Raw genomic sequence first — 26,155 nt, 5'->3', positions numbered from 1 at the left:
TCCGAACTCCATGTTCTCTGGTTACAGAGCCCTCTCACTGCCAGCAACAGTTTCTTGCTGCTTTGAGTGCAAGTGCATGTTTTTTTTTAATCTCGAAAGGTGATTAAATTGTATTATCCAAGAACAAGAAGTGTGAACAAGCATTTCACAATCTCAACAACCCTTCCCTCCAGGTGAAAAGACAACTTTCATTTCACCTGCAAAACAGGTGGGATTTACTATGAAATAATCCACCTTTCTGCAATTTGAGTCACTCCCCCCTGGAGAGCACTCCTCCGTGAGAGTGCGCAGTGCGCATTTAAGACATGACCCTGGGAAAGTCAATCTGTAATGTTGAAATTGTCTATCTCTGCTGACGGGCTCGTAAAGTCCACTTAGCCTATTAGCAGGAGGAAAGTACTATCATCGGACATGGACATCAGGTCTCATGCTACCACATTCAAGAACACAAGAGACTCTGCAGATGCTGGAAATCCAGAGCAACACTTACAAAATGCTGGAGGAACTCAACAGGTCAGGCAGTATCTGTGGAGAGGACGTTTCATCAGGCCGAGACCATTCGCAGGACGGTCTGAAACATTACCTCACTATTCCTTTCCATAGATGCTTTAGTCCTGTGTGGTGCCACCGTAGCGTGACCCTGACAGAACTTGGGATGTCTGAGTTCCGAGTTCAGTTCCAGTAAGGAGTTCGTACGTTCTCACCATGGCCGTGGGGGTTTCCTCCGGGTGCTCTGGTTTTCTCCCACATTACAAAGACGTACCGGTTAGTAGGTTACTTGCTCATTGTAAACTGTCCTCTGATTAGGCTAGGGTTAAAAGGAGGGTTGCTGAACTGCACAGCTCGTTGGGACAGAAGGGCACTGTATCTCTAAATAAACAAACATATAATTATTGTCTGACCTGCTGAGTTCCTCCAGCATTTTGTATGTGTTACCATGTTCGGGAACAGTTATTAACCTACAACCACCAGGCTCCTGAACCAATCTGGATAACTTCACTTACCTCAACTCTCAACCAATTCCACAACCTACAGACTCACTTTCAAGGACCGTACAACTCATGATCCCAGTGCTATTTACTTATTTGTCTTTTTGCACATTGGTTGGTCATTTGTCCGTCTTTGTTTATGTTTAGATTTTCATAAATTCTATTGTATTTCTTTATTTTTCTGTCAACGCCTGCAAGAAAATGAATCTCAGGGTGACACGTCGTACCCTGAGACTGTGTAGCCAAGCACAGCTCCAACGCCATTTCCAAGTTTGCTGACGACAGCACTATTGCAGGCCAAATCAAAGGTGGTGATGAATCAGCAAGTTGGAGGCAGACTGAAAATCTGGCTGAGTGGTGCCACAACGGGCCCAACTTCTCCTTACAGCTGAGGTCTCAGGCTGTTTCATTTTTCACCTCTATACTTGGAAGTTTTGGTGTTGTTTTACTTGCCTCAACTGCGTCAGCAATAATACTTAGAACATAGAACATTACAGCACACCACAGGCCCTTCGGCCCACAATGGTGTGTCGACGTATGAACCTTTTCCAGGATCAATCTAACTCTTCCCTGCCACATAGCGCTTCATTCTTTTCCTATCATTCATGTGTCTATCTAAAAGTTTCTTAAATGTCCCCAATGTACCTGCCTCTACCACCACCCAGGCAGGGTGCTCCACTGACCTATCACTCCGTGCAAAAAGTTTACCTTTGGCATCCCCCCATACTTTCCTCCAATCACTTTGAAATTATGCCCCCTCGTATGAGCCATTTCTGCCCTTGGAAAAAGTCTTTGCCTGCCCACTCAATCTATGTCTCTTATCATCTAGTACACCTCTATCAAGACACTTCTCATCCTCCTTTGCTCCAAAGAGAAAAGCCCTAACTCACTCAACCTATGCTCATAAGACATGCTCTCAGATCCAGGCAGCATCCTGGTAAGTCTCCTCTGCACCCTTTCTAAAGTTTCCATATCCTTCCTATAATGAGGTGACCAGAACTGAACACAATATTCCAAGTGTGGTCTAACCAGGGTTATATAGAGCTGCAACATTACCTCGTGGCTCTTGAACTCAATCCCCCGACTACTGAAGACCAACAGTGCTGACGCCTTCTTAACCGCCCTATCAACTTGTCCGGCAACTTTGAGGGATCTATGGGCGTGGACCTCAAAATCCCTCTGTTCCTCCACAATGTTAAGAATCCTAACATTAATCCTGCATTCCGCTTTCAAATTCAACCTTCCAAAGTGAATCACTTCACACTTTCACACTCCATCTGCCTCTCCTCAGCCCAGCTCTGCACCTTGTCAATGTTTCGTTGTAATGGGTTTGATCTTACATTTAACTATGTGACAGATTTAGCCATCACTGCACAAGTTTTAAATACTTTTGAGTGAATAGGAATGTCCCTCAAATAGTTAATGATGCTCGGAAGAAATTCTTCGATAAGTGCAATTTTTATACATTGCTAACAGATTTTGATACACTACAGAAATAATAAAACCCAGAACAGTTGAGGAATTACTTGACACAGAACAAGTTTTAAAAATCAAAGATTTGAATTTACTGGGAAAAAATTAAATAAAACATTTTTGAACCAAGTAAGCCATTACACGATACTTTTTATTTTAAGATAAAGTTATACATGTAAATCTTATGCTGTAAAAATTCTTACACAACACTATTCCATGTAAATGCTTAGTTACAGTGTGAATGACTACACTGATTGGCAGTAACAAATTTCCCCCCTCTCTCTCTCTATGCCTGCCTTATAATTTGCTTTTCATCAAAGAGAAAGCGGTTAGTATACAAAAAGCTGAGTATGTCAGCCAAGCATCAGCCAATACCTATGACAGAGTATGCATGCATAGCTACCCACGGCCTAATGAGTACGGATTATTCATTCTGCGGTGACATACTGCCAAAGTCTCTATCAAAAGGAGTTTTCCCTTTTTGTGCATGAATTATTAAAAATCCACTTTCGAAAAGTGCTAGCAGAAACATTTATCCATCATTCTTTGTGTGGGGAGGAACTGGGTGGTAACTGAACCAAACAAAAACAAAAAATGCCTGGAACACAAGCAGACAAGAAACCAGCCAGAGGCAGCGTTTGTAAGCTTTGTCTACGGCTCAGCGCCTCCATGCTTCATAATCAGTATCAGAAATTCAGGAGCCCAAGTCTTGGGTGGGGAGGGGGATCGAGTGGGGTAGAGGGATCACGGAGTGTGGGTCTGGCAAAACTGCCTGTTGCACGGATTGGGGATGCGGGGGGAGCTGGCAAGAGCTGTCCGGCAGGGTGCTTCCTCGGCACTACAGCCACTGCCTCCCACAATGCTTTGCATCTCACCCAGCAAGAGGAGTAAATGGTGAAAGTGCAGTCGTCCTAGCAACTAGGCTATGGGCGAGAAAATGAATATGGCTCATCAGAAGCATCACAAAGCTAATTGTTAACCCCTGGCTAATTCCCTGCACATTTCTCTTTTGATTTTGAAACAAAATATTTTGTCTACTTTTTTAATAAAAGGTACAATTTTGGAACTACACTGACACTAACCCTAACCGTATTTGGTGCTTACGTACATAGAACAGTACAGCACAGGTGCATAATCATTGAAAGAGGCATCACATGCTTTTGGCACATTGGCCTGCATAAATCAACGTATTGAGTACAGAAGATGGGATGTTATGTTGAAGTTGTATAAGAAGTTGTTGAGGCCTAATTTGGAGTATTGAATCTAGTTGTGATCACCTACATACAAAAAGTTGTAAATAAGATTGAAAGAATGCAGAGAAAATTTACAAGGATGTTGCCAAGACTGGAGGGCCTGAGTTATAAGGAATGATTAAATAGGTTAAGACTTTATTCCTCAAATGTAGAAGATTTAAAGCAGAGGTTGATAGGTTCTTGATTTGTCCAGGTGTCAAAGGTTGCAGCAAGAAGGCAGGAGAATGGGGATGAGAGGGAAAATAAATTAGCCATGATGGTATAGCAGAACTGACTCGACAGGCCAAGTGGCTGAATTCTGCTCCTATGTTTTATGATCTTATAGTCTTAATCCACTTCCAAGAATAGTGTGTCGTCATGTGGTGTGACCAGACAGACAGCAGCACTGGACAGGTACACGAACTTCAGAGGGGCCACACACACAGAATTACGTGGTGCGAACAGACAAGGCGCCACATTGGACTGGTTCAAATATTGGCAACAATCTCTACAAGAAAACTTTCAACAGTACAATCCTCTCTCCACAAAAATCAGCCTCCACTCATTTTGGGCACAGGCAAAGTGAGGCAGGGGATCCAAGGGGACCTTGCTTTGTGGATCCAGAACTGGCTTGCCTACAGAAGGCAAAGAGTGGTTTAGACGGGTCATATTCAGCATGGAGGCCGGTGACCAGTGGTGTGCCTCAGGGATCTGTTCTGGGACCCCTACTCTTCGTGATTTTTATAAATGACCTGGATGAGGAAGTGGGGGAATGGGTTAGTAAATTTGCTGATGACACAAAGGTTGGGGGTGTTGTGGATAATGTGGAGGGCTGTCAGAGGTTACAGCAGGACATTGATAGGATGCAAAACTGGGCTGAGAAGTGGCAGATGGAGTTCAACCCAGATAAGTGTGAGGTGGTTCATTTTGGTAGATCAAATATGATGGCAGAATATAGTATTAATGGTAGTGTGGAGGATCAGAGGGATCTTGGGTTCCGAGTCCATAGGACCCTCAAAGCTACTGCGCAGCTTGAGTCTGTGATTAAGAAGGCATACAGTGTATTGGCCTTCAACAATCGTGGGATTGAGTTTAAGAGCCAAGAGGTAATGTTGCAGCTATATAGGACCCTGGTCAGACCCCACTTGGAGTACTGTGCTCAGTTCTGGTCACCTCACTACAGGAAGGATGTGGAAACCATAGAAAGGCTGCAGAGGAGATTTACAAGGATGTTGCCTGGATTGGGGAGCATGCCTTATGAGAATAGGTTGAGTGAACTCGGCCTTTTCTCCTTGGAGTGACAGAGGATGAGAGGTGACCTGATAGAGGTGTATAAGATGATTAGAGGCATTGATCATGTGGATAGTCAGAGGCTTTTCCCCAGGGCTGAGATGGCTATCACAAGAGGGAACAGTTTTAAGCTGCTTGGAAGTAGGTAGACAGGAGATGTCAGGGGTAAGATTTTTACGCAGAGATTGGTGAGTGCGTGGAATGGGCTGCCAGTAACGGTGGTGGAGATGGATATGATAGGGTCTTTTAAGAGACTCCTGGATAGGTACATGAAGCATAGAAAAATAGAGGGCTACGGGTAACCCTAGGTAATTTCTGAAGGTAAGGACATGTTCGGCACAGCTTTGTGGGCCAAAGGGCCTGTATTGTGCTGTAGGTTTTCTATGTTTCTAAAGTACCAAGAGACAGGAGGCTGAATAATGTTTTGCCTTTATTTAAGAGCGGGGATCATAGAACATATACCACTACAGCAAAGTACAGCTCCTTCGGCCCAAGGTGTTGTGCCAACCCTATAACCTACTCTTTAAGATGAATTTAATCCTTCCTTCCTACATAGTCCTCCTTTTTTTTTATCATCCATGTGCCTATCTAAATGTTCCTAATGTCTCTGTCTCTAATACCACCCCCAGCAGGGGCTCCAAGCACCCACTACTCTCTGTGTAAAAAAATCAACCTTTAACATCTGCCCTCTGTATCCCATCAATCACCATAAAATTATCTCCAGTTTCTTTTAACAATACTTTCTCCCCAAAAGTCAGCCTCTACTCAGTTTGGGCACAGGCAAGGTACCAGGAGACCGGAGGGTAACTAATGTTGTGCCATTATCTAAGAGCTGGGGTCAGCCAGGGATCTGAGGGGTAGCGAGCTTTACAAGAGCGGTGGGAAAGCCACGGGAGTGAATGGCGGAGGGGAATGGATGAGGGGGACACTGTGCCCAGCTCTGGGGTAAAGTATGGGGTGAGGGAAATGGATAACAGGAGGGGGAATGGATTGGGGGGGGCAGTGTGCCCAGCTCTGGGGTAAAGTACGGGGTGAATGGAGGAGGGGAATGGATTGGGGGACACTGTGCCCAGCTCTGGGAAAAAGTACAGGGTGAGGGAAATGGATAACAGAAGAGGGGAATGGATTGGGGGACACTGTGCCCAGCTCTGGGGTAAAGTTCCTGGTGAATGGGGGAGGAGAATAAACTTGACAACACTGTGCCCAGCTCTCCTAGTCTATAAAGCCAAGTGAGAATGGTCCATTTGGAGGGGAAAGGGTGCAATTTCTCTCACCACTAGAGGGCAGTACACAACAGGCAAGTTAAACCACTTTCCCATGGCTCCAAGGCAGGGCAGGGTGATGGAAAAATGGCAATACATTGCTTTTACAAGTGTGAGAATATGTGCGTGTGTGCGTGTGAGAGAGAGAGAGAGACTGGGTATGTTTGTGTGACTGTGTGTGTGCGCGCGCGTGTGTATGTGACTGGATGTGTGTGTGTGTCTGTGAGACTGTGTGTGACGGTCTGTGCGTGTACGCACATGTGTGTATGTTTGTGTGTGAGTCTGCGTGTGTATGAATCTGTGCATGCATGTGTGCCTATGAGAGTGTGTACATGTGTGTGTGAGACAGTGTGTGTGTGTATGTGTGTGTGTGTGTGTGTGTGTGTGTGTGTGTGTGAATCTGTGTGAATGTGTGGGTAATTCTGTGTGTGCGTGTATGTGTCAGTCTGTGTGTGTGCGTGGTTGTGTTCGTGTGTGTGAGACTAGTAAAGTAGAATGGGGAAGGCCAGAGGGAGTGGATAACCCTTTGTCTGTGAGGTGCGGAGTGTGAAGGAGAGCGCGGGAGGACAAGTATTGGTGTCTGGAAACGTGTCAACACAAGTGTGCATATGTCAGCATGTGTATCACAAATGAAGGCCTTCTGGTGTCTACAATGTGAACTGAACATCACTGTGACCATGTGCCCATGTGTGCACGCCTGTGCTTGTATATGTGAGTGAGAGTGTGTGTGTGTACAAAAGCACCACCGAGCCCCCTGGCTCCCGTCAGCTGGGTGAGATGAGCCGGTTCTGTTACTAGTCAGGAGGCAGCCGCCAATCATTCTCGGCAGCAAGCTGCATTCAAACAATAAACAGAAACCCTCACAAACCTCACAAGCGCATCACAGCCAGACCAGTTCGTTATATGCAGCATGCAATTCACCATATCTGGTCAGAAAATTTTTAAAATGCTGTTTTCTTTGTCCCTTTTTGTTATTTAACCCTTTGAGGACCATACACAGTTACAGAGTGAAAAGGCTTTTATTTGCTTCCAGTGGCTGGTAATCCCTATCTTGAAGCCAAGTGTATTTCTGTTTAAACAGATATTGGATCAAGACTGCCTCAAGGTCATTTCATTATTTGCAATGTGTCTTAATAGCACATCGTCTATCTCACCGTGTGAACATGAAGGCTTATCAGTGAGAGTGAGTGAGAGTGTGAGACAGTGTGAGTGCATGTGAGACAGAGTGAGTGAGAGTGTGAGAGAACAAGTGTGAAAGAAGAGTGTGACAGTGAGACAGTGTGAGTGTGTGAGAGTGAGAGTGCAAGAGAGTGAGAGACAAAGTCTTGAAAGTGAGAGTGAATGAGTGAGTGTTAAGAGCGAGAGTGTGTGTGAGTGTAAGAGTGTGTGAGAGTGAGTGAGTGTGAGAGAATATGTGAAAGTGAGTGAGAGAGTAAGAGACTGAGAATGTGTGTATGTGTAAGAGAGAGAGAGAGAAAGAGAGAGAATGTGAAAAAGTGAGAGAGAATGAGATTCTCAGTAAGTGAGAGTGTGAGTCTGTCTGCCTATCAGAACAGACCAAATTTAGATCTCAGGGCTAATATGGTGTACAGTTCTGGTCACTCGATTACAGGAAGGCTGTGGAGGTGTTGGAGAGGGTACAGAAGAGCTTCTCCAGGATGCAGCCTGGATTAGAGGGTATGATCTATGAGGAGGGGTCGTTTTCTCTGGAGTGTCGGAGGCTGCCAGGATATCTGATATAAGTTTATAAAATTACAAAGGGCACTGACATAGTAGACAGTCAGAATCTTTGTGACCCAGAGAGGTATTGTCAAATATTGGTGCCTGAATGTGAGGAAAATGGAGGGATGTGATCATTATGTAGGCAGAAGAGATTAGTTTAGTTGGCCTTGAATTGGTTCAGCATGACATCGTGAGTCGAAGGGCCTGTTCCTGTGCTGTACTGCTCTATGATCTAGATACTAGAGGAGATGCATTTAAGGTAAGAGTGGAAAGTTTAAGAGATGTGCAGGCAAATGTCTTTCCCCCACAGAGAGGAGCAGGTGTCTGTAATGGGCTGCCCGGGGTGGTGGTGGTGGAGGCAGATACCACAGAGGTGCTTAAGAGGCTGTTAGACAGGCACATGAATATACTGGGAACGGATCTTGTGCAGGCTGATGGGATTAGTCCACTTCTGCAACACGTTCAGTACAGCCATCGCGGACTGAAGGCCTGTTCTTGTCTCCACTGCACTATTCTGTGTTCTAATAATTGGCTTACCCAACAATTGTGCCAAGCTGCTCTAAAGCAAATGTCACCCTACTCCTTAAGAAGGGAGGGAGACACAAGAATGGAAATTATAGGCCAGTTAGCTGGACATCAGTGATTGCAAAGAAGTTTGAGTCTATTATTAAGGATGAGGTTTCAGTTATTTAAAGGCGCGTGATAAAATAGGCCAAAGTCAGCATAGTTTCTTTCAGGGAATATCTTGCTTGACAACTCTGCTAGAATTCCTTCAGGAAAGCTGTCCCTTTAGAACAGAGATTAGGAGGAATTTCTTTAGCCAGAGGGTGGTGACCTCTAAGAAGACCACAACATTGTCGTAGGGTTTGGAGGCTTGCGTGCCTCAATGACCCGGACAGCCAGGTCAGCTGGAGTCAGGGCTTGTGGTTTGATTCTTGGTAGGGTTACCCATGCCAAACAGGTCAAAGGGTAGAGGCCAGAGTGGTCCAGCGGTCCTCCGGGTTCAGGGGTTCAGCTCAGGGCTAACAGAAGCAGCAATGAAGATGGAGGACCTTCACGGTTGTCCTAAGCGATGGTGGCGTAATGGGCAGTAAGCCAGCATATTGTGAATCTGTGGAATTTGTTGCCACAGGCGGCTGTGGAGGCCAAGTCATCGGGCATATTTAAAGCAGAGGGTGATAAGGTTTTGATTAGTAAGGGTGTCAAAGATTACAGGAGAATGGGGTCTGAGAGGGATAATAAATCAGCCATGATGGAATGGCAGAGCACACCTGATGGGCTGAATGGCCTAATTCTGCTCCTGTGTCTTATGGTCTTGAGTCACGTTTCACACAAACACCAGATTTATGATCACTGTTGCAAATTGCACACATTTTTTTAAAGGTTTATGCAAATCAGGTATTTTTCATCATCTTCAATCCAAATGCACTCTCCTCAACAAAACCTGCCGGTATTGGGCAAATTATTCTGATCTGCTCTCCAAAGAGTAACACGCACAAAATGCTGGAGGAACCTCGGCAGGTCAGGCAGCATCTACGGAGGGAAATGGGCAGTCGATGTTTCGGGCCGAGTCTTTCGTCTGCACTGGAAGGAAAGAGGACCGGAGCCAGAATAAGGTAAGAGGAGGTGCTCAAGCTGGCAGGTGATATAGATGAATCCAGGTGAGAGGGAAGGTAGATGGGTGGGGGAGGTGGAGATGAATGGGATGGTTTGAGAAGATAGGAGGTGAAAGGTAGAAGAGGTTAAGGGCTGAAGGAGGAGGAATCATCTATTTCCTGCCAGCATGTGATCCTCCCCCTCTCCTTACCTATTTATTCTGGTTTCTGCCCTATCTTTTCCAGTCCTGACATCTCTGCTCAAAATATTGACTTATTCCTCTCCACAGATGCTGCCTGACCTGACGAGCTCCTCCCGCATTGTGTGTGCACTGCTGAAGACTTCCAGCATCTGCAGAATCTCGCGTCTCTGAAGAGCATGTAGCCCCGAGGGTTAAATTTAAAACAGCACCAGAGACAGTGGCATGCAGGGTGGGCGGGAAGAGACCCAGAGAGAGTGTCACCAGAGCAGCAGGCAACCTCTGTGGAAGGGAGAGCAGCCGCAACAAGCCCAAAGCACAGAAGCGCATACCTTCAGCTTGGAGTGAATCTCCCGGGATTTCCTTCTGGCAAGAACCTGAATGTGACTAGACACCTGCAAGGATAGGGGTGGGGAGGAAAACAAAAGAGAGAAAAAAAAAGCCTGTAACCATGGAAACAAAAGCCCCTGTGCGAAGAAGCTAGCCGGACGTACCTTAATGACGGCTTGAATTTCTCGAACTTTCTTTCTTGCTAACACCTGTATATGACTAGACACCTACATTGTGAACCCCATGAAACAAGACACAAAAGAAAAGGCAAATTAAAGGTGAAATAAGTCTTCTGTCTTCAGTTGATTGCCGCTGCTTAGTTTATGGAAAACATTATCATCTACAACTTCTTAATGAGCTTAGCACTTGGGAGGAATTTGCATTCCCAGCAGGCAAGATGCAACTACGTACCAGCGCAGTCAGCGTGTCATCACTGCAGAGACCTCCACAAGGCCGTGTCCACGTGCGCAGAGTCGGAGACGGTGCGTATTTGATATCGCCAGGTGAGAGTTAGAGTCCGGAAGGTCACCTTGCCTTCCTCTAACCTCATTGCCATCAATTAATTGGATCGGAGAGCAAGCCATCACAGCAAGTAGAAATATAAACATGCACAAAAAATATCAAAAAACTGTCCGAAGAGCAGACTTTGACCAGAGTCATTTCAAAGGAATAAAAATATTAGCAGCTGGGCTGCAGACTTAATGTGCCCAAAATAAATCAAAGAAAAAGCATGCAAGTTTTAAAACTAAGACCCCATTTGTCCTGTGTGTAAAGAATTCAATTAAGCAGCAGATTTCAATCCAATTAATTGACACAATGTGAATCGGTAATTTGATAAAACAGAATTCCAATTCATGTGCTTGGCCTGAAAAAAGGAGCTCAGAAAAGATCTGTAGCGATTATGGCTGATCCTGAGGTTTGGAAAGACTCCAAAAGACCTTTGAAATAATCACCAGGGTAAAGCATCTTGGATCAAGGATCAATGAAATTCGCCATGTACACTCATAGCCACTTCATCAGGTACACCTGTATATCTGCTCATTAATGCAAATATCTCATCAGCCAAAGCCACACACTCAAAATGGAGGAACTCAGCAGGCCAGGCAGCATCTATGGAACAAGGTAAGCGGTCAATGTTTCAGGCAGAGGCCATTCATCAGGACATGAGTCCACAGATGAGGAGGCATTCATTGCCACAGACAGCTGTGGAGGTCAAGTCATTTCATATATTTAAAGCTAAGGTTGATCGGTTCTCTAACTTCCGCTAATGCCCCACCTCCCCCTCGTACCCCATCCATTATTTTTTTTAATACACACATTCTTTCTCTCACTCTCCTTTTTCTCCCTCTGACTATACCCCTTGCCCATCCTCTGGTTCCCCCGCCCCCTTGTCTTTCTCCCCGGACCTCCTGTCCCATGATCCTCTTGTATCCCCTTTGCCTATCACCTGTCCAGCTCTTGACTCCATCCCTCCCCCTCCTGTCTTCTCCTATCATTTTGGATCTCCCCCTCCCCCTCCCACTTTCAAATCCCTTACTCACTCTTCCTTCAGTTAGTCCTGACGAAGGGTCTCGGCCCGAAACGTCGACTGTACCTCTTCCTAGAGGTGCTGCCTGGCCTGCTGCGTTCACCAGCAACTTTGATGTGTGTTGATTGGTTCTAATATCTTATGGTCTTATGAGGAGTTGAGACTTGGAAGTTAACTTTGTCAAGTGTGAAATGTTGTAGTTCGGTGAGTTAAACCAGGCCAGGGGATAAACAGTAAATGGCAGGGACCTGGATATTGTTGATGACCACAGACACCTAGTGGGGGCAGGTATATAGTTCTTGAAAGTGGTGACACAGGTAGACAGGATGATGGAGGGGGCATTTAACATGTTTGTCTTCATTGGTCATGTCGAACAGTATCCATCTCAACGATGCCCACCATCCAGGTCACGCTCCCTTCTCGTTGCTGCCTTCACCATAGAGATACAAGAGCCTCAACACCTACACCACCAGGTTCAGGTCAAGTTATTACCCCTCAACCTTCAGGCTCTTGAACCAGAGGGGATAACTTCACTCAACTTTACCGTTCTGAAAACCTATGGACTTAACTTTCAAGGACTCTTCATCACACTCTCAATACTTATTGCTAATTGATTCATTGATTGATTGATTATTTTGTGCTTTTTTTCCTTTTGTAGTTGCACAGTTTGTTGTCTTTTGCATGCTGATTGTTCATCTTGCTTTACGTGGTCTTTCTTTGATTCGATTGTTTTTCTTTGGATTGTCCGTGAATGCCCGCAAGAAAATGGTGACATATATTGTGCTTTGCTAATTCACTTTGAACTTTGAATTGGACATGACGTCGGTGAGATCACGCTCGGAGTACTGTGTGCCATTCTGGTCACCTAGCTGAAAAGGTGCATACCATGAAGTAGGAAAAAATGCAGGAACAAGTCACATGCGTTACCAGATCAGATATCCTGAGTCGTAAAGAGAGATGGGACAGGCTGCGACTCATTTCCCTGGAGTGAAGGAGCTTGAGGGGTGACCTTAGAGAGGTTTATAAAACCACGAAGGGCAGAGGTAAGGTGGGCGATCACAAACACAAGAGATTTTGCAGATGCTGGAAATCCAGAGCAACACACTCAAACTGCTGGAGGAACTCAGCAGGTCAGGCAGCATCTATGGAAATGAATAAACAGTTGCTGTTTCGGGCTGGGACCCTTCATCACGACTGGAGATGAAGGGGACAGATGACACAATAAGGTTGCTAGAAGGTGATAGGTGAGACCTTGGGTGGGGGAGGGGGATAAAATAAGAAGCTGAGGTGAGGTGATAGCTGGAAAAGGCAAAGAGCTGAAGAAGAAGGAACCTGATAGAAAAGGAGAGTGGACAATGGGAGAGAGGGAAGGGGGGGCACCAGAGAGGGGAGACAGGTGGGTGAGGAGAAGAGAAAAGGTAGAGGTGAGCTAGAGAGAGGGATGGAATAATACAGGAGGGGAGGGGGAAACAGTCTTAATCTCCCAGGGGAGGGGAGGCTAAATCTAGAGAAACATATTTAAGGTGAGCGGGGAAAATTCTGAAGGGAAACCAAGGGGCAAGTATATGGAATCAGCTACCAGAGGAAGGCATGGGCAGGTACAGTTATGTTCTGAATGCGGTACATAAATAGTAAAGGTTTAGACCAGGGGTTCCCAACCTGGGATCCATGGACCCTCGGTTAACGGTAAGGATCCATGACATAAAAAAAGGTTGAGTATCCTGGTTTATAGGGATGTGGGCCAAGCACAGGCAAATTAGGTAAACGAGCTGGTGAATTTAAAGCAATGCATCATGGATACAGGCTCTTTGGCTCCAGTCCGAGCGTTTCCCTGTTATTGCAGTATACGGTGCACGATAGTGTAGCGGCCACAGTACCAACGAATAGGATTCAAATCCCATCATTGTCTGAAAGGAGATTGTACGTTCTCCCCATGACAACGTGGGTGCTCTAGTTCCATCCATGTTCCAAAGACGTACGAGTTAACAGTCAGGAAGTTATTGGCATGCTATGTAGGCACCGGAAACGTGGCAACTCTTGGTGCCCCCAGCACATCCTTGGACTGTGTTGGCTGTTGACATAATGTGATGCATTTCGTTGTATGTTTCGATGTACATGGCAAATAAAGCTAATCTTTAATCTCATCGCACCCTGCCAATGATCTTTAATCTCCTCGCACTCTGCCAATGATCTCTAATCTCATCGCACCCTGTCAATGATCTTTAATCTTATCGCACCCTGCCAATTATCTATAATCTCATCGCACTCTGCCAATGATCTTTAATCTCCTCGCACCCTGCCAATGATCTTTAATCTCCTCCCACTCTGCCAATGATCTTTAATCTCCTCCCACTCTGCTAATCAGCTTTAATCTCATCGCACCCTGTCAATGATCTTTAATCTCCTCGCACTCTGCCAATGATCTCTAATCTCATTGCACCCTGTCAATGATCTTTAATCTTATCGCACCCTGCCAATTATCTATAATCTCATTGCACTCTGCCAATGATCTTTAATCTCCTCGCACCCTGCCAATGATCTTTAATCTCCTCGCACCCTGCCAATCAGCTTTAATCTCCTCCCACACTGCCAATGATCTTTAATCTCCTCCCACTCTGCTAATCAGCTTTAATCTCATCACACTCTGCCAATGATCTTTAATCTCATCGCACTCTGCTCATGATCTTTAATCTCCTTGCACCCTGCCAATGATCTCTAATCTCATCGCACTCTGCCAATCAGCTTTAATCTCATTGCACCCTGCCAATGATCTTTAATCTCCTCGCACTCCGCCAATGATCTCTAATCTCATCGCACTCTGCCAATCAGCTTTAATCTCATTGCACCCTGCCAATGATCTTTAATCTCAAGGTGGTTTATGGCAAAATATACATAATTCGATTTTGTTTCATTTTTATTTTTGTTTAGAGAACAGGCCCTTCCAGCCCTTTGAGCTGCACCGTCCAGCAATTTACCGATTTAACCCGAGCCTAATCAAAGGACAATTTACAATAAAAATTAACCTACTAACTGGTATATCTTTGGAAAGTGAGGAGAAAGCAGAGCACCCGGAGAAAACCCATGAAGTACTCATGGGAAGGTACGTACAAGTTTTCTTGCAGAGGATGCAGGAATTCAAGTCCAAGCTCTGACAGCCTGAGCTGTAGTAGAGTCTCGCTCACCTCCATGCTACCATGGCTCCCAATAACTTTGTCTTTGAGTCACCTGACCTCAGGTTTATGTAGGTACAACAGGCAAAAGTGACATGGGGTGCTGATATGGCCATTACTTTCATTAATCATCAATAACACACAGGGGGACTGGAAAACAACCTCTCCACACACAAAAAGGTGCATTAACTGGACATGCAGCTCAACTAACGAGATAATGTCACCGGTGAAAGATGCACTGGGTTAGCACAAGGGGGCTTACTTAGCAATTTGTGACTGTGGGTTCTGATCAATAGAGGTCGTCTGACTGATTGCATTTAGAGCTGATGTGATGCTCATGATGTAACAAGTCATGATTTGACTTCTTGAATAATTGTTTTATTGTTTTAAATAAAAAAGAGAGGCTCTGTATCAGACGATTGAAGTGTGGTTCAACTTGTGCTCATAGGGTCCGTGCTGAACCATTAATCTCCCTCGCCCCATCGACCTGCACCCGGACCATAGCCTTCCATACCACTCCTGCCCATGTATCTATCACATTGCCCTTAAATGTTGAAATCGACCCCACATCCACCACTTGTGCTGGCAGCTTGTTCCATGTTCTCACCACCCTCTGAGTGAAGAAGTTTCCCCTCATGTTTCCCTTAAACATTTCACTTTTCATCCTTAACCCATGACTTTTAGTTCTAGTCTCACACAAACTTGGCTGAAAAACCCTGCTTGTATTTATCTTATCTAGAGCCTTCATAATTTTGTGCCTGACGCCGGCCCCCTAGGCCTGAATCGACGTAGCAGTAGTCATAATTTTGTGTACCTCTATCAAATCTGCTCTCAATCTTTTAGAATCGAGGGAATAAAGTCGTAACCTATTTAATCATTCCTTATAACTCAGGTCCTCCAGTCCCAGCAACATCCTTGTAAATGTTCTCTGCACTCCTTCAATCTTACTTACATCTTTCCTGTAAGTAAGTGACCTAAACTAGGGTCAGTACTCCAAATTAGGCCTCACCAACGTCTTATACAATTTCAACATAACATCCCATCTCCTGTACTCAAAACCCACAATGGCACCTTTCAAACCCACAACATCCAGCCCAGAGCAGCAGAAGCACAGGGAAAACCTCTACTCTGGAAGATTCCCTCCAAGGTATTCACCATCCTGACTTGGAAGTGTATTAACATTCCTTCACCACCACCGGGACAAAACCTTGGCAGCTCACTGCCATCTTCTCAAGGACGACGAGAGAGGGGCAATTAAATACTGGCTCAGCCTGTGTACCCCACACCCCTTGAGCAAATAATGTTCCAAATTTCTACCATTTCTTCCACCCTCTAGCTGTAGAAGTGTTTCATAACCACTTGTCTTCTTAAATTTAATATCAAAGCAAATATATGTCACCATATACAACCCTGAGGTTCAGTTTCTCGTGGGCATTCACAGAAAATACAAGAATCGCAATAGATTCAGTGAAAAACCGCACCCCACAGGGCAGACTGCAAACAATGTGCAAAAAAATCTGTGCAAATATAAAGAAGAGGGGGGAAAAAAGGAAATAATAATAAATAAATAATAAATATCGAGAACATGAGATGAAGAGTCCTTGAAAGTCAGTCCAGTTCAGTGATGGGATGAGTTGGGTGTAGTTATCCCCTGTGGTTCCAGAGCCAGATATTTGAAGGGTAATAACTGTTCCTGAACCTGGTGGAGTGGGTTCTGAGCGTCCTGTACTTCCTTCCTGATGGCAGCAGAGAGAGCTTGGCCTGGGTGGTAGGTCCTCAATCCCAGTGTACAGGTTCACTCTCTACCTGGCTGCTCCCTTACCACCTGCAGTGCTATGGTGAGCATTCTAACTGGCTGCATCACAACCTGGTACAGGGGGGACCACTGCACGGAAATGGAACAAGCTGCAGCAAGTTGTAAACTCAGCCAGCTCCATCACGGGCACCGGTCTCCCCAGGATCCAGGACACCTTCAAAAGATGATGCCTCATAAAGATGGCATGTATCATTAAGGACTGCCATCACCCAGAAAGTGCCCTCTTCTCATTGCTACCATCAAGGAAGAGGGAGACGTACATTCAACATTTCAGGAACAGCTTCTTCCCCTCATCATTAGATCTCTGAATGGACAATGAACCCATGAACACTACCTCATTATTATTTTGCTCTCTCTCAGCACTATTTAATTTAATTTTATTTGTTATTGTAATTTATAGTATTTTTATTATTATCCATTGCAATGTAGGTCTGCTGCAAAACAACAGATTTTCATGACATGCTGGTGATACTAAATGTGACTCTGATTCAACATCAAGTGCCAAGGTATGACATTTATTTTTGTACTTGTGAACTGTGAAATGCACACACGTTTAACTCCAATATTAGCAACCATTTGAGAAAGAGAGCTGTTAATCTCTAAAATTAATTAATTGACGAAGGTCCAGGGCAGACAGGAACATCCCCGTCTTGGTGAACGTAACTGCAGTGATGACAGCAATGCGCAAATTAGAAATAGCGAGCCAACGGCGTTCTGCAGTGGTTATGCGAAGAACCCAGCCTGCGAGAGGCCACGGCAAGTCTCAGCGGCGTGCACCCTTCTCCCGTCAATCTATTTTACCTGCTTTCTGGTCCGAGTCTTCCCTGTTCTCAACTTGATGTACCTGGCTATCAGCTCATTGCGACCTGCAAAACAGAAACAACGTAGACCGTTGAACATAGATAGGGGATGGATGTTCGGACGCGATCAACATGAGGAAAAGGAAGTAAAGGAGGGAGGCGACTCAATATCTGCAGCGGAGATGTAAGCCGTTTGGTTCAAAGGCTCAATGCCAACACTTGAACTCCACCCCTCTCTTACCTCCACCCCCTTTACTCCTAGAACATATATTACAGGCCCTTCAGCCCACAATGTTGTACTGACCTTTTAAACTACTCCAAGATCAATCTAACCTTTTCCTCCCACATAACCCTCCAGTTTTCTCTCTGAGCGTCTCTTAAATGTCCCTGATGTATCTGCCTCAACCACCACCCCTGGCACCCCTCTACCACCACACCTACCTCTCTCAGTGTAAAGAACTTACCTCTGACATCCCCCTATACTTTCATCCAAACACCACCCCTGGCACCCTCTACCACCACACCTACCTCTCTCAGTGTAAAGAACTTACCTCTGACATCCCCCTATACTTTCATCCAAGCACCACCCCTGGCACCCCTCTACCACCACACCTACCTCTCTCAGTGTAAAGAACTTACCTCTGACATCCCCCTATACTTTCATCCAAACACCTTAAAATTTTGCCTCCTTGTATTAGCCATCTCTGCCCGAGGAAAAATGTACTTGCTTGCCACTCGATCTCTGCCTCTTAGCATCTTTTCTTTCTTATATTTGAACTCATCTTCTAAAAACATCAGATGCTGGGAACCACATTCCCATTACCCTTCTCCTTATGCCCTTGCACCACCGGCATATTCTCTCTCATACTTTAAAGACTGGTGTTATTTGTCACATGAACATTGACACAAACAGTGAAATGCATCATTTAGCCATCAACCCCAACTCCCCCTCCCTCTGATGACTTTGTCTTTGACCGACACAGATAGGGAGATTTAAGATTCAACTTTCATTGTCATGTACATCAAAACGCACAGTGAAATTGCATCGTTTGCGCCACTGAGAATGGGCTAGGAAGTGCGTAAGTGTCACCACGCTTCTGGCGCCAACCTAGCGTGCTTACAACTTACTAGCGCTAACCCGCAAGGTATATCTTCCGGGAAGAAACAAACGGGGTCGCAGGGAGTTTAAAGATGGCATTTGAGATGTGCCTAACCAAGGTAGCCTCCTTTCACCCACGCTGTTCAACGTTTTCCTGGAACAAATAATGACAGAAGCCTGGAAGACCATATCGGCACAGTCAGGATCGGAGGACAGATCATTGCCAACCTCAGGTTCTACCGATGACATTGATGGGATGAATTGGCTTGCCTAGTGAATCATCTGGATAACACATCTACCAGATCGGGCATGGAGTTCAGCGCAGAGAAAACCAAGCTGATGAGAAACAGTGAGGAACCACTCACGGCAAAAATCACCGTCAGTGGACAAGAACTAGAGACTGTCAAATAGTTCAAGTATCTTGGCGTCGTCATCAACCGAGAAGGATCAAAGCCTGAAGTCCTTGCAAGCTCAGTCCAAACAACAGCAACGGTGGCTAAACTAAAACCAATCTGGAGAGACAATAACATCACTCTCAGGTCCAGATTGAAACTCCAGCATGCACCTGTGCTCTCCATCTTCTTGCATGCATGTGAATCATGGATTTTGACAGCAAAACTGCAAAAGAAGATTCAGGCAGTAGAAATGAGATGCCTCAATGCTCCTCAGCATCTCCTATACAGACCATGTCTCAAATGACAGGGCACGAAGAACCATCACCCAACACATGAAACACTACGAAGGTCTACTGTCCTCAGTAAAGAAGAGGAAATTGAGATGCTATGACCATATAACAAGATCAAGTGGACTCTCAAACGCCATTCTGCAGGGGAGAAGAGAAACGGGCAGACACCAGTGCGGAGTGGACCGGAGAGAACTTTGCTGCAACCCAAGCACTCGCCCACAACCATGAGAGATGGCAGCTACTGGTGCAGTGATCATCTGTACTGTGCCCCAACGACCCAGGCAGGTTGCGGGATCTGCCTCGTCACACACACAGACGTTTCTGAAGTGGAACCGAGAACCACTGACTTCCAACACACAGAAAAACAGTCAGAAGTTACATCTTGCCTTTCTTTATTAAATAAAAAATATTCGCAACAGGTTCATTTAACATCAAATGAAGAAATATGTAGTAGCAATAAGGGGAAACCTCTTCACTCAGAGGGTGGTGGTGAGTGTGGAACAAGCTGGCAGCGTGAATGGTGCACGCAAGCTCAATTTTAACATTTAAGAGAAATTTGAGTAGGTACATAGACAGGAAGGGTATGGAGAGCTATGGTCCGGGTGCAGGTCGAAGAGAGTCGGCAGCTTAAGTGGTTCAGCATGGACTAGATGGGCTGAAGGGCCTGTTTCTGTGCTGCACTTTTCTATGACTCTCTAATAGTGCAATCACTCAAGTTGAGTATGATGTTCTCCTAAGGGTTTGCCTATTGGTGCATCCTCACGATCCAGGATCCACATATTCTGGTGCAGTCTGATCAAGGGAAAGTGGTAGCTGTGGTTAGTGGTCGGGGCATTTGGCTGTTCAGTGTCTCGTTTTACAACTGCTGCTCATTCTCTCATGTTCCTGTTAAACAGTTCACCTTTCACCCTTAACCCATGACCTCCAGCTGTAATCTCACCCAACCTCATTGGAAAAAACACACATCAAAGTTGCTGGTGAACGCAGCAGGCCAGGCAGCATCTCTAGGAAGAGGTGCAGTTGACGTTTCAGGCTGAGACCCTTCGTCAGGACTAACTGAAGGAAGAGCGAGTAAGAGATTTGAAAGTGGGAGGGGGAGGGGGAGATCCAAAATGATAGGAGAAGACAGGAGGGGGAGGGATGGAGCCAAGAGCTGGACAGGTGATTGGCAAAAGGGATACGAGAAGATCATGGGACAGGAGGCCCAGGGAGAAAGAAAAGGGGGAGGGGGGAAGCCCGGAGGATGGGTAAGGGGTATAGTCAGAGGGACAGAGGGAGAAAAAGGAGAGAGAGAAAAAGATTGTGTGTATAAAAATAAGTAACAGATGGGGTACGACGGGTAGGTGGGGCATTAGCGGAAGTTAGAGAAGTCCTGCTTGCATTTACCCTATCGATACCGCTCATAATTTTGTATACCTCTATCAAATCTCCCCTCAGCCTTCTATGTTCTAGGGAATAAAGTTCCGACATGTTCAACCTCTCCCTATAACTCAGATTCTCCGGTCCAGGCAACATCCTTGTAAATTTTCTCTGTACTCTTTCAATCTGATTAACATCTTTCCAAAATTTGAATGTAATGTCTTTTTTCTGATGTAATGTTGAATTTCCTCAGGCTGATTCTGATGTTATTTTTGTAGTGCTTCCTTTGCCCACCAGGGGCTCACTTTCCTCCCTTCAACTGGGAGTCAAGGATCTGTTTGGGGAGATGTAACTCCCTTGGGAAATTACAGAGAAATAATTCCTGAAATAGAGTAAATGGGATGCAGAACTTTTGCTTTAAGACTTCAACTACCTTCTTCCTCTGCTCAAGTATAGGTTTAAATCCCGCACACAAATGCGTCAGATCCCCTTTCACACCGCCAACAGACAAGACAAACACATGGCACTGGTGTAACTGTGCGTTACGACTTGACTTCTTGACTGAATGTGTCGACTCTGCGTCGGTGCAGAGAGGTAGATACAGTCTGATGCTTCACCGTTATGGATTAAGATGTTCTTTTACCCTTGGAACCTGCACTGTGTGGCAGCAATGAACACAGGGCTCCTGGGGTTTAAGTGTACATTTTAAAGGAATTACATCAGTCCCTGTCCCTAACAACTCTCAGCATCGTCGAGGCCCCTCCAATCCACCCCACAGTCTCTTTGATCTCCTACCATCAACAGAAGGTGCCACAGTACAAGAACAAAGACTGTTTGGTTGGAACACCCTGCTATCACTCAGCGCATGTTATTTATGACTGTGCCAGCAGCACTATACTGTTGTATATTTAACTATATGTCATATATACACTTCATGTGAACGTACACCTACAGAATATGTTTAAATTATTTATTAATATTACTGTGTTAATATTATGTTATGTGCTGTGTTTTGCACCTCGGTCCCAAGAGGAACGGTGTTTCATTTAGCTGTATACATGCGCATGACTGAATGACAATAAACTTGAACCTAAACTTGCTGTTTGCAAAGCAGAATGGTACAGCGAGCTGGGGCTTTCTCTGGTGAGAGGTGAATTGATTAAGGTGTACAAGATGATAAGAGGCATAGACTGAGTGGGAAACCCAGAGACTTTTTCCCAGGGCGGCAATGGTGAACAGCGCAGGACATCCTTTTAACGTGAATGGAGGAAATTTTAGGCAAGACATCAGAGGTAAGTTTATTTTATTTTACACAGAGTGATACGTGCCTGGAATGCACTGGTGGTTGAGACTAGTACAATGGGAATACTTAAAAGACAATTAGACAGGTACATAGACACAAGAAGAATGGAGGGCCATGGACTATGTACAAGGGAATGGTTAGATTGATGATAGAGTTGGTACAACATCAAGGGCAGAGTAGCCAGTACAGTTTTACACTGTGCCATGTTCGAAATGTGGGTTCCTCAAGGTTGTTATATTAGGGGGTGGTAGTGGGGGTAAGCTCCCACTATCTACTAATGCTCCCAATGGTGTGTGTTTGAAATAGCCTCTGACAACCAAGTCCAGCTCCTGGCCTTCACGTGTGGCTGAGCAACTGAGCCCAGTAGAACCATTTCTACTGACAGGAGAAAAGGTAAAGACAGGTTACTGGCACCGTAAAACCAGTTGCATTGGGTAGACAAGGCTTGGCAAGGGTGGTTGGCAGCTCACCTAGGAGAAGGAAAACTCTGATCTCAAACCTCCACTGCCTTACAGCTATACCCGCTCATGGGGAAGGCTTTGGGAGTAAACCCTGAGGAAAAATCTGGAGATAGAGTCCCTAAGGCAATCCTACATTGAGTTCAACGCTGACTGGCAACCCCCGCAACACAGCCAGTGCCAAACTGGATTAGCCGTTCCTTTGGATTCATCAGCTGCGAGGAGAGGGGGAGCCTGCTGCATGGGCAACAGCTTGCTCTCCATATCGTACTGCCCTGGCTTGTGTATATGATGTAGACAGTTAGCATGCAACGCCCATGGTCAACCCTGACCAATGAGTGACCCCAAAAGTTCTAAATGTGTAACTCAGTGACACTGAAGAGAGGAATCTCTCAAGAGCCAGGGGAGGGGAAATCTTACAGTGGTCATATTGTGGACAACCAGCCCCACCCTTGTGACATTAAAGACTGCAAGCATCTTCTACTTGAAATATTGTCCAATCGCTGAAAAACCCTACAACATCTGTGCTCCTCCATATCTGGACCTCTCTTGAGGTATTTCACTGCAGGTTGCTGCTGGCTTGTTGACCACCAAGGGATGAAAGGCTGCAATAATAGTTTGAATTATTACACCTTTCCAACCCTTGCTGGTCCTCGTGTGCAGCTTGAATCCATTGATATCAAGCCAGTGGCAGCCTATGGCTGGTGATTTCAAAAGCACCTTCCAACACACATTAAGTCACACAGTTCCCCAACAGAGATTAGTGTCACTTTCACCTTCCAACACCACAAAGTTCCCCAACAAAGATTAACGTCACTTTCACCTTCCAACACACACAATTCCCCAGCAGAGATTACCATCACTTTCCTCTTCAAGTTTGCTTAGTTAAGGATAACTTAGGAGATGTTTCCATGAGCCAGGACAGTCAACACTTAACCCAACAGGGAATTCAAGGGGAAACTATGAGACATAGTATACATAGGAGCAGAATCAGGCCATTCGGCCCATCGAGGTTGCTGCACCATTTATAAATAGCTGATTTATTTTCCCTCTCAACTCATTCTCCTGCCTTCTCCCCATAACCTTTGAAGCCCTGACTAAGCACGGCCATGCAGCAGTTCTTCATCTTGCACTGGGTCAGCTGTAGACAAAGGCAACCCGGTTTGTCTTCCAGGGAGCAAACACTGGAGAGCCAACGGGACAGCCGGCCTGCAGGAGCCATTTCATAGCCCAGCGTGGATTCCAGTGTTCTCTCCTACATCGCCTCTGGCTCCTCCTCTCCTGGATGGCTGTGATAGGTGATGCTGCGACACGAGGACCTGCTCCGTACAACAGCGGCTATTCAACTCCCAAGTCTCCAGTCTCCCCAGCTCACTGGACTTGCAGTATTTTGCATTTCCAATGTCCAACAGGGTCTGACAATCACACAAAAAAAAGATTAAACATTTGCACCATCTGTTGGACTTGGAGAGGCCACTGCGATCAAGCCCACCCCCATCTTACTGGAAATATGTAATATTTGCAGGCGGCACGAAATCTGGAGGTGTTGTTGACAGTGAAGAAGATGGTTGTAGATTACAGCGGGATCTTGAGCAGTCCAGGCAGTGGCAAGTCGATTTCATACAGACATGTACATCGAAACATTGAAAACGTGTCATTGCATCAATGACCAACACATTCCGAGGGTCTGCTGGGGGCAGCCGCAAATGTAGCCATACCTACGGTGCCAACAAAGCATGCCCACAACTCACTAACCCTAACCCACACATCTTTGGAATGTGGGTGAAACTGGAAGACCAGGAGGAAATCCACGCAGTCACGGGAGGAGCATGCAAACCCCTTACAAAGAGCAGCTGGAATCGAAATCTGATCTTAACAGGTGACGCTGTAAAGTGACTGCACAAACTAATTAGTTACGTCCTGTGGGAGCAAATTCCACATTCTCACTACTTGGGGTCAGGAAGTTTTAGGTAGCTCTGGGGCTGCCCGAGAATGAGAGGGTGTCTCATTGAAACCTACTGAATATTAAAAAGCCTAGATCAGGGTCAACCTTTTTCATGCCACGGACGCTTACCATTAACCGAGGGGTCCGTAGACCCCAAGTAGGGAACCCCTGGCCTAGATAGAGAGGATGTGGAGAGGATGTTTCCTATATTACAAGGGTTGATGACCAGAGGGCACAGCCTCAGAATTGAGGGATGTCCATTTAGAACACAGATGAGGAGGAATTTCTTTAGCCAAAGGGTGGTGAATCCGTGAAATTCATTACCACAGACAGCTGTTGAGGTTAAGTCATTGGGTATACTTAAAACGGAGATGGATAGGTTCCTGATTAGTTGGTGCTTCAAAGGTTATGAGGAGAACATAGGAGAATAAGGTTGTAAAGGATAACAAATCAGCCATGATGAAATGGTGGAGCTGGCTTGATGGGCTGAATGGCCTAATTCTGCTCCTATGTTTTCCCTTGAATTTCCCAATGGGAATTTCCTGGTTGGGAAGTACTGACTGACTTGGCTCATTGAAACACCTCCAAATTATCCTTAACTAAATAAAGCTGAAGCTGGAAGTGATGGTAATCTCTGTTGGGGAACTGCGTGTGTGTGTGTGTGTGTGTGTGTGTGTGTGTGTGTGTGTGTTGGAAGGTGCTAATATTACTTTGTGACTATGTGTTTTTCCAACTATATATGCTACATGCAACTGTATTACCTGAGCTTCGTACCTTAACCCCAGAGGAACAATGTTTTGGTTTGGCTGCCTTGGTTGAATGACAATTAAACTTGAACTTCATCAAGCCTTCTGTCGAATTATAAAACTGACCAATATACAAAATGTGCTTATATCACAAAGGTTCTTAAAGCTACCTTGTTAGCAATTGCCCCCAAGCAACTGACTCCGTGACAAAGGAAACATGATCTGTTTTCTTTGTCTAAATAATCCTACCAGGTGCCATGCTCCAGGAGTGTGTGGTTACAGACAGAGACAAGTCACACTGAACGTCCATTAATCATAAATTCCATTTCACGTTTGACCCCACCCACTGTGGAACTGCATTCCCTTCACACTTTGTGTGTGTGAGAGGGTCGGTGGGTGGGTGGGAGGGAGAAAAGGGTTGGTTTTGATGATGTTGTGTCTTCCAAAACACTACAAGAAAATGGAAGGTATGTTCATCGCAAAAAAGAAAGAAAGCACAGAAATGCCAACTGGAAGTGGGCAACGAAATAATCAAACAAAGTGGAAGTTCAATTACTTAGGGAGCATGATAACATCTGACAGTCGGGCTGATGTTGAAATTAGGAGGATTGGGATTGCTAAATACACTCTCTAGCATTTGAGCAAGAATAACATAACAAGCTAGAGAAAATCTGCAGATGCTGGAAATGCAAGCAACACACACAAAATGCTGGAGGAACTCAGCAGGCCAGGCAGCATCTCTGGAAGAATAACATAATTTCTATGGGTAGGACACTCAGTGTTGCAGTGACACGTTCATTCCACACTAACATAAGGAAGTGAATGCTGGACAATACCAAAGCAAAATTAAGGGATGGCTCTAAGCTGCAGAAATGTGTTTTTTGAGAAGAACAATGAAAATACCATGGAAGGACAGAGTAACAAATGAGCGAGTGTGGCGAAAAGCCGGAAGAAGAAGAGAGTTGATATCATTAATCAGGAAATGGCTGCTGGAATTTCTGGGACAGGTACTGAAGAAAAAGAAGCTGAAACATCGTGCAGTGATAGGAAAAGTTGACAGAAGAGATAGACGTGGTCAACAGCTCATGATGTTTATGAGTTACATCAAGGGACAGACAGGCAAAAGTTTTGAAGAGCTTATTAGAACTCCTCA

At 45.3% G+C, this 26,155-nt stretch overlaps 1 protein-coding gene across 4 annotated transcripts in view; it reads right to left on the bottom strand.

Annotated features, from left to right (window-relative positions):
* LOC134353556 (transcriptional enhancer factor TEF-1) overlaps nt 1–26,155 on the bottom strand; it is a 326,595-nt gene that overhangs the window by 57,168 nt on the left and 243,272 nt on the right. For 2 of the 4 annotated variants that reach the window (XM_063061583.1, XM_063061584.1), the window contains exons 4-6: nt 17,409–17,473; nt 10,258–10,320; nt 10,096–10,158 (exon numbers count right to left, since the gene is read on the bottom strand). In XM_063061583.1, the coding sequence (XP_062917653.1) occupies nt 10,096–10,158; nt 10,258–10,320; nt 17,409–17,473 (191 nt within the window). The remainder of the gene's footprint in view (nt 1–10,095; nt 10,159–10,257; nt 10,321–17,408; nt 17,474–26,155) is intronic. The other 2 variants (XM_063061585.1, XM_063061586.1) reach the window with 2 other exon arrangements.

The sequence above is a fragment of the Mobula hypostoma genome, chromosome 11 (assembly GCF_963921235.1).
Source record: "Mobula hypostoma chromosome 11, sMobHyp1.1, whole genome shotgun sequence".
Taxonomy (NCBI): Eukaryota; Metazoa; Chordata; class Chondrichthyes; order Myliobatiformes; family Myliobatidae; genus Mobula; species Mobula hypostoma.
Note: the sequence above shows the minus strand (reverse complement) of the source record. Positions and strands in the feature narration are given on the sequence as shown.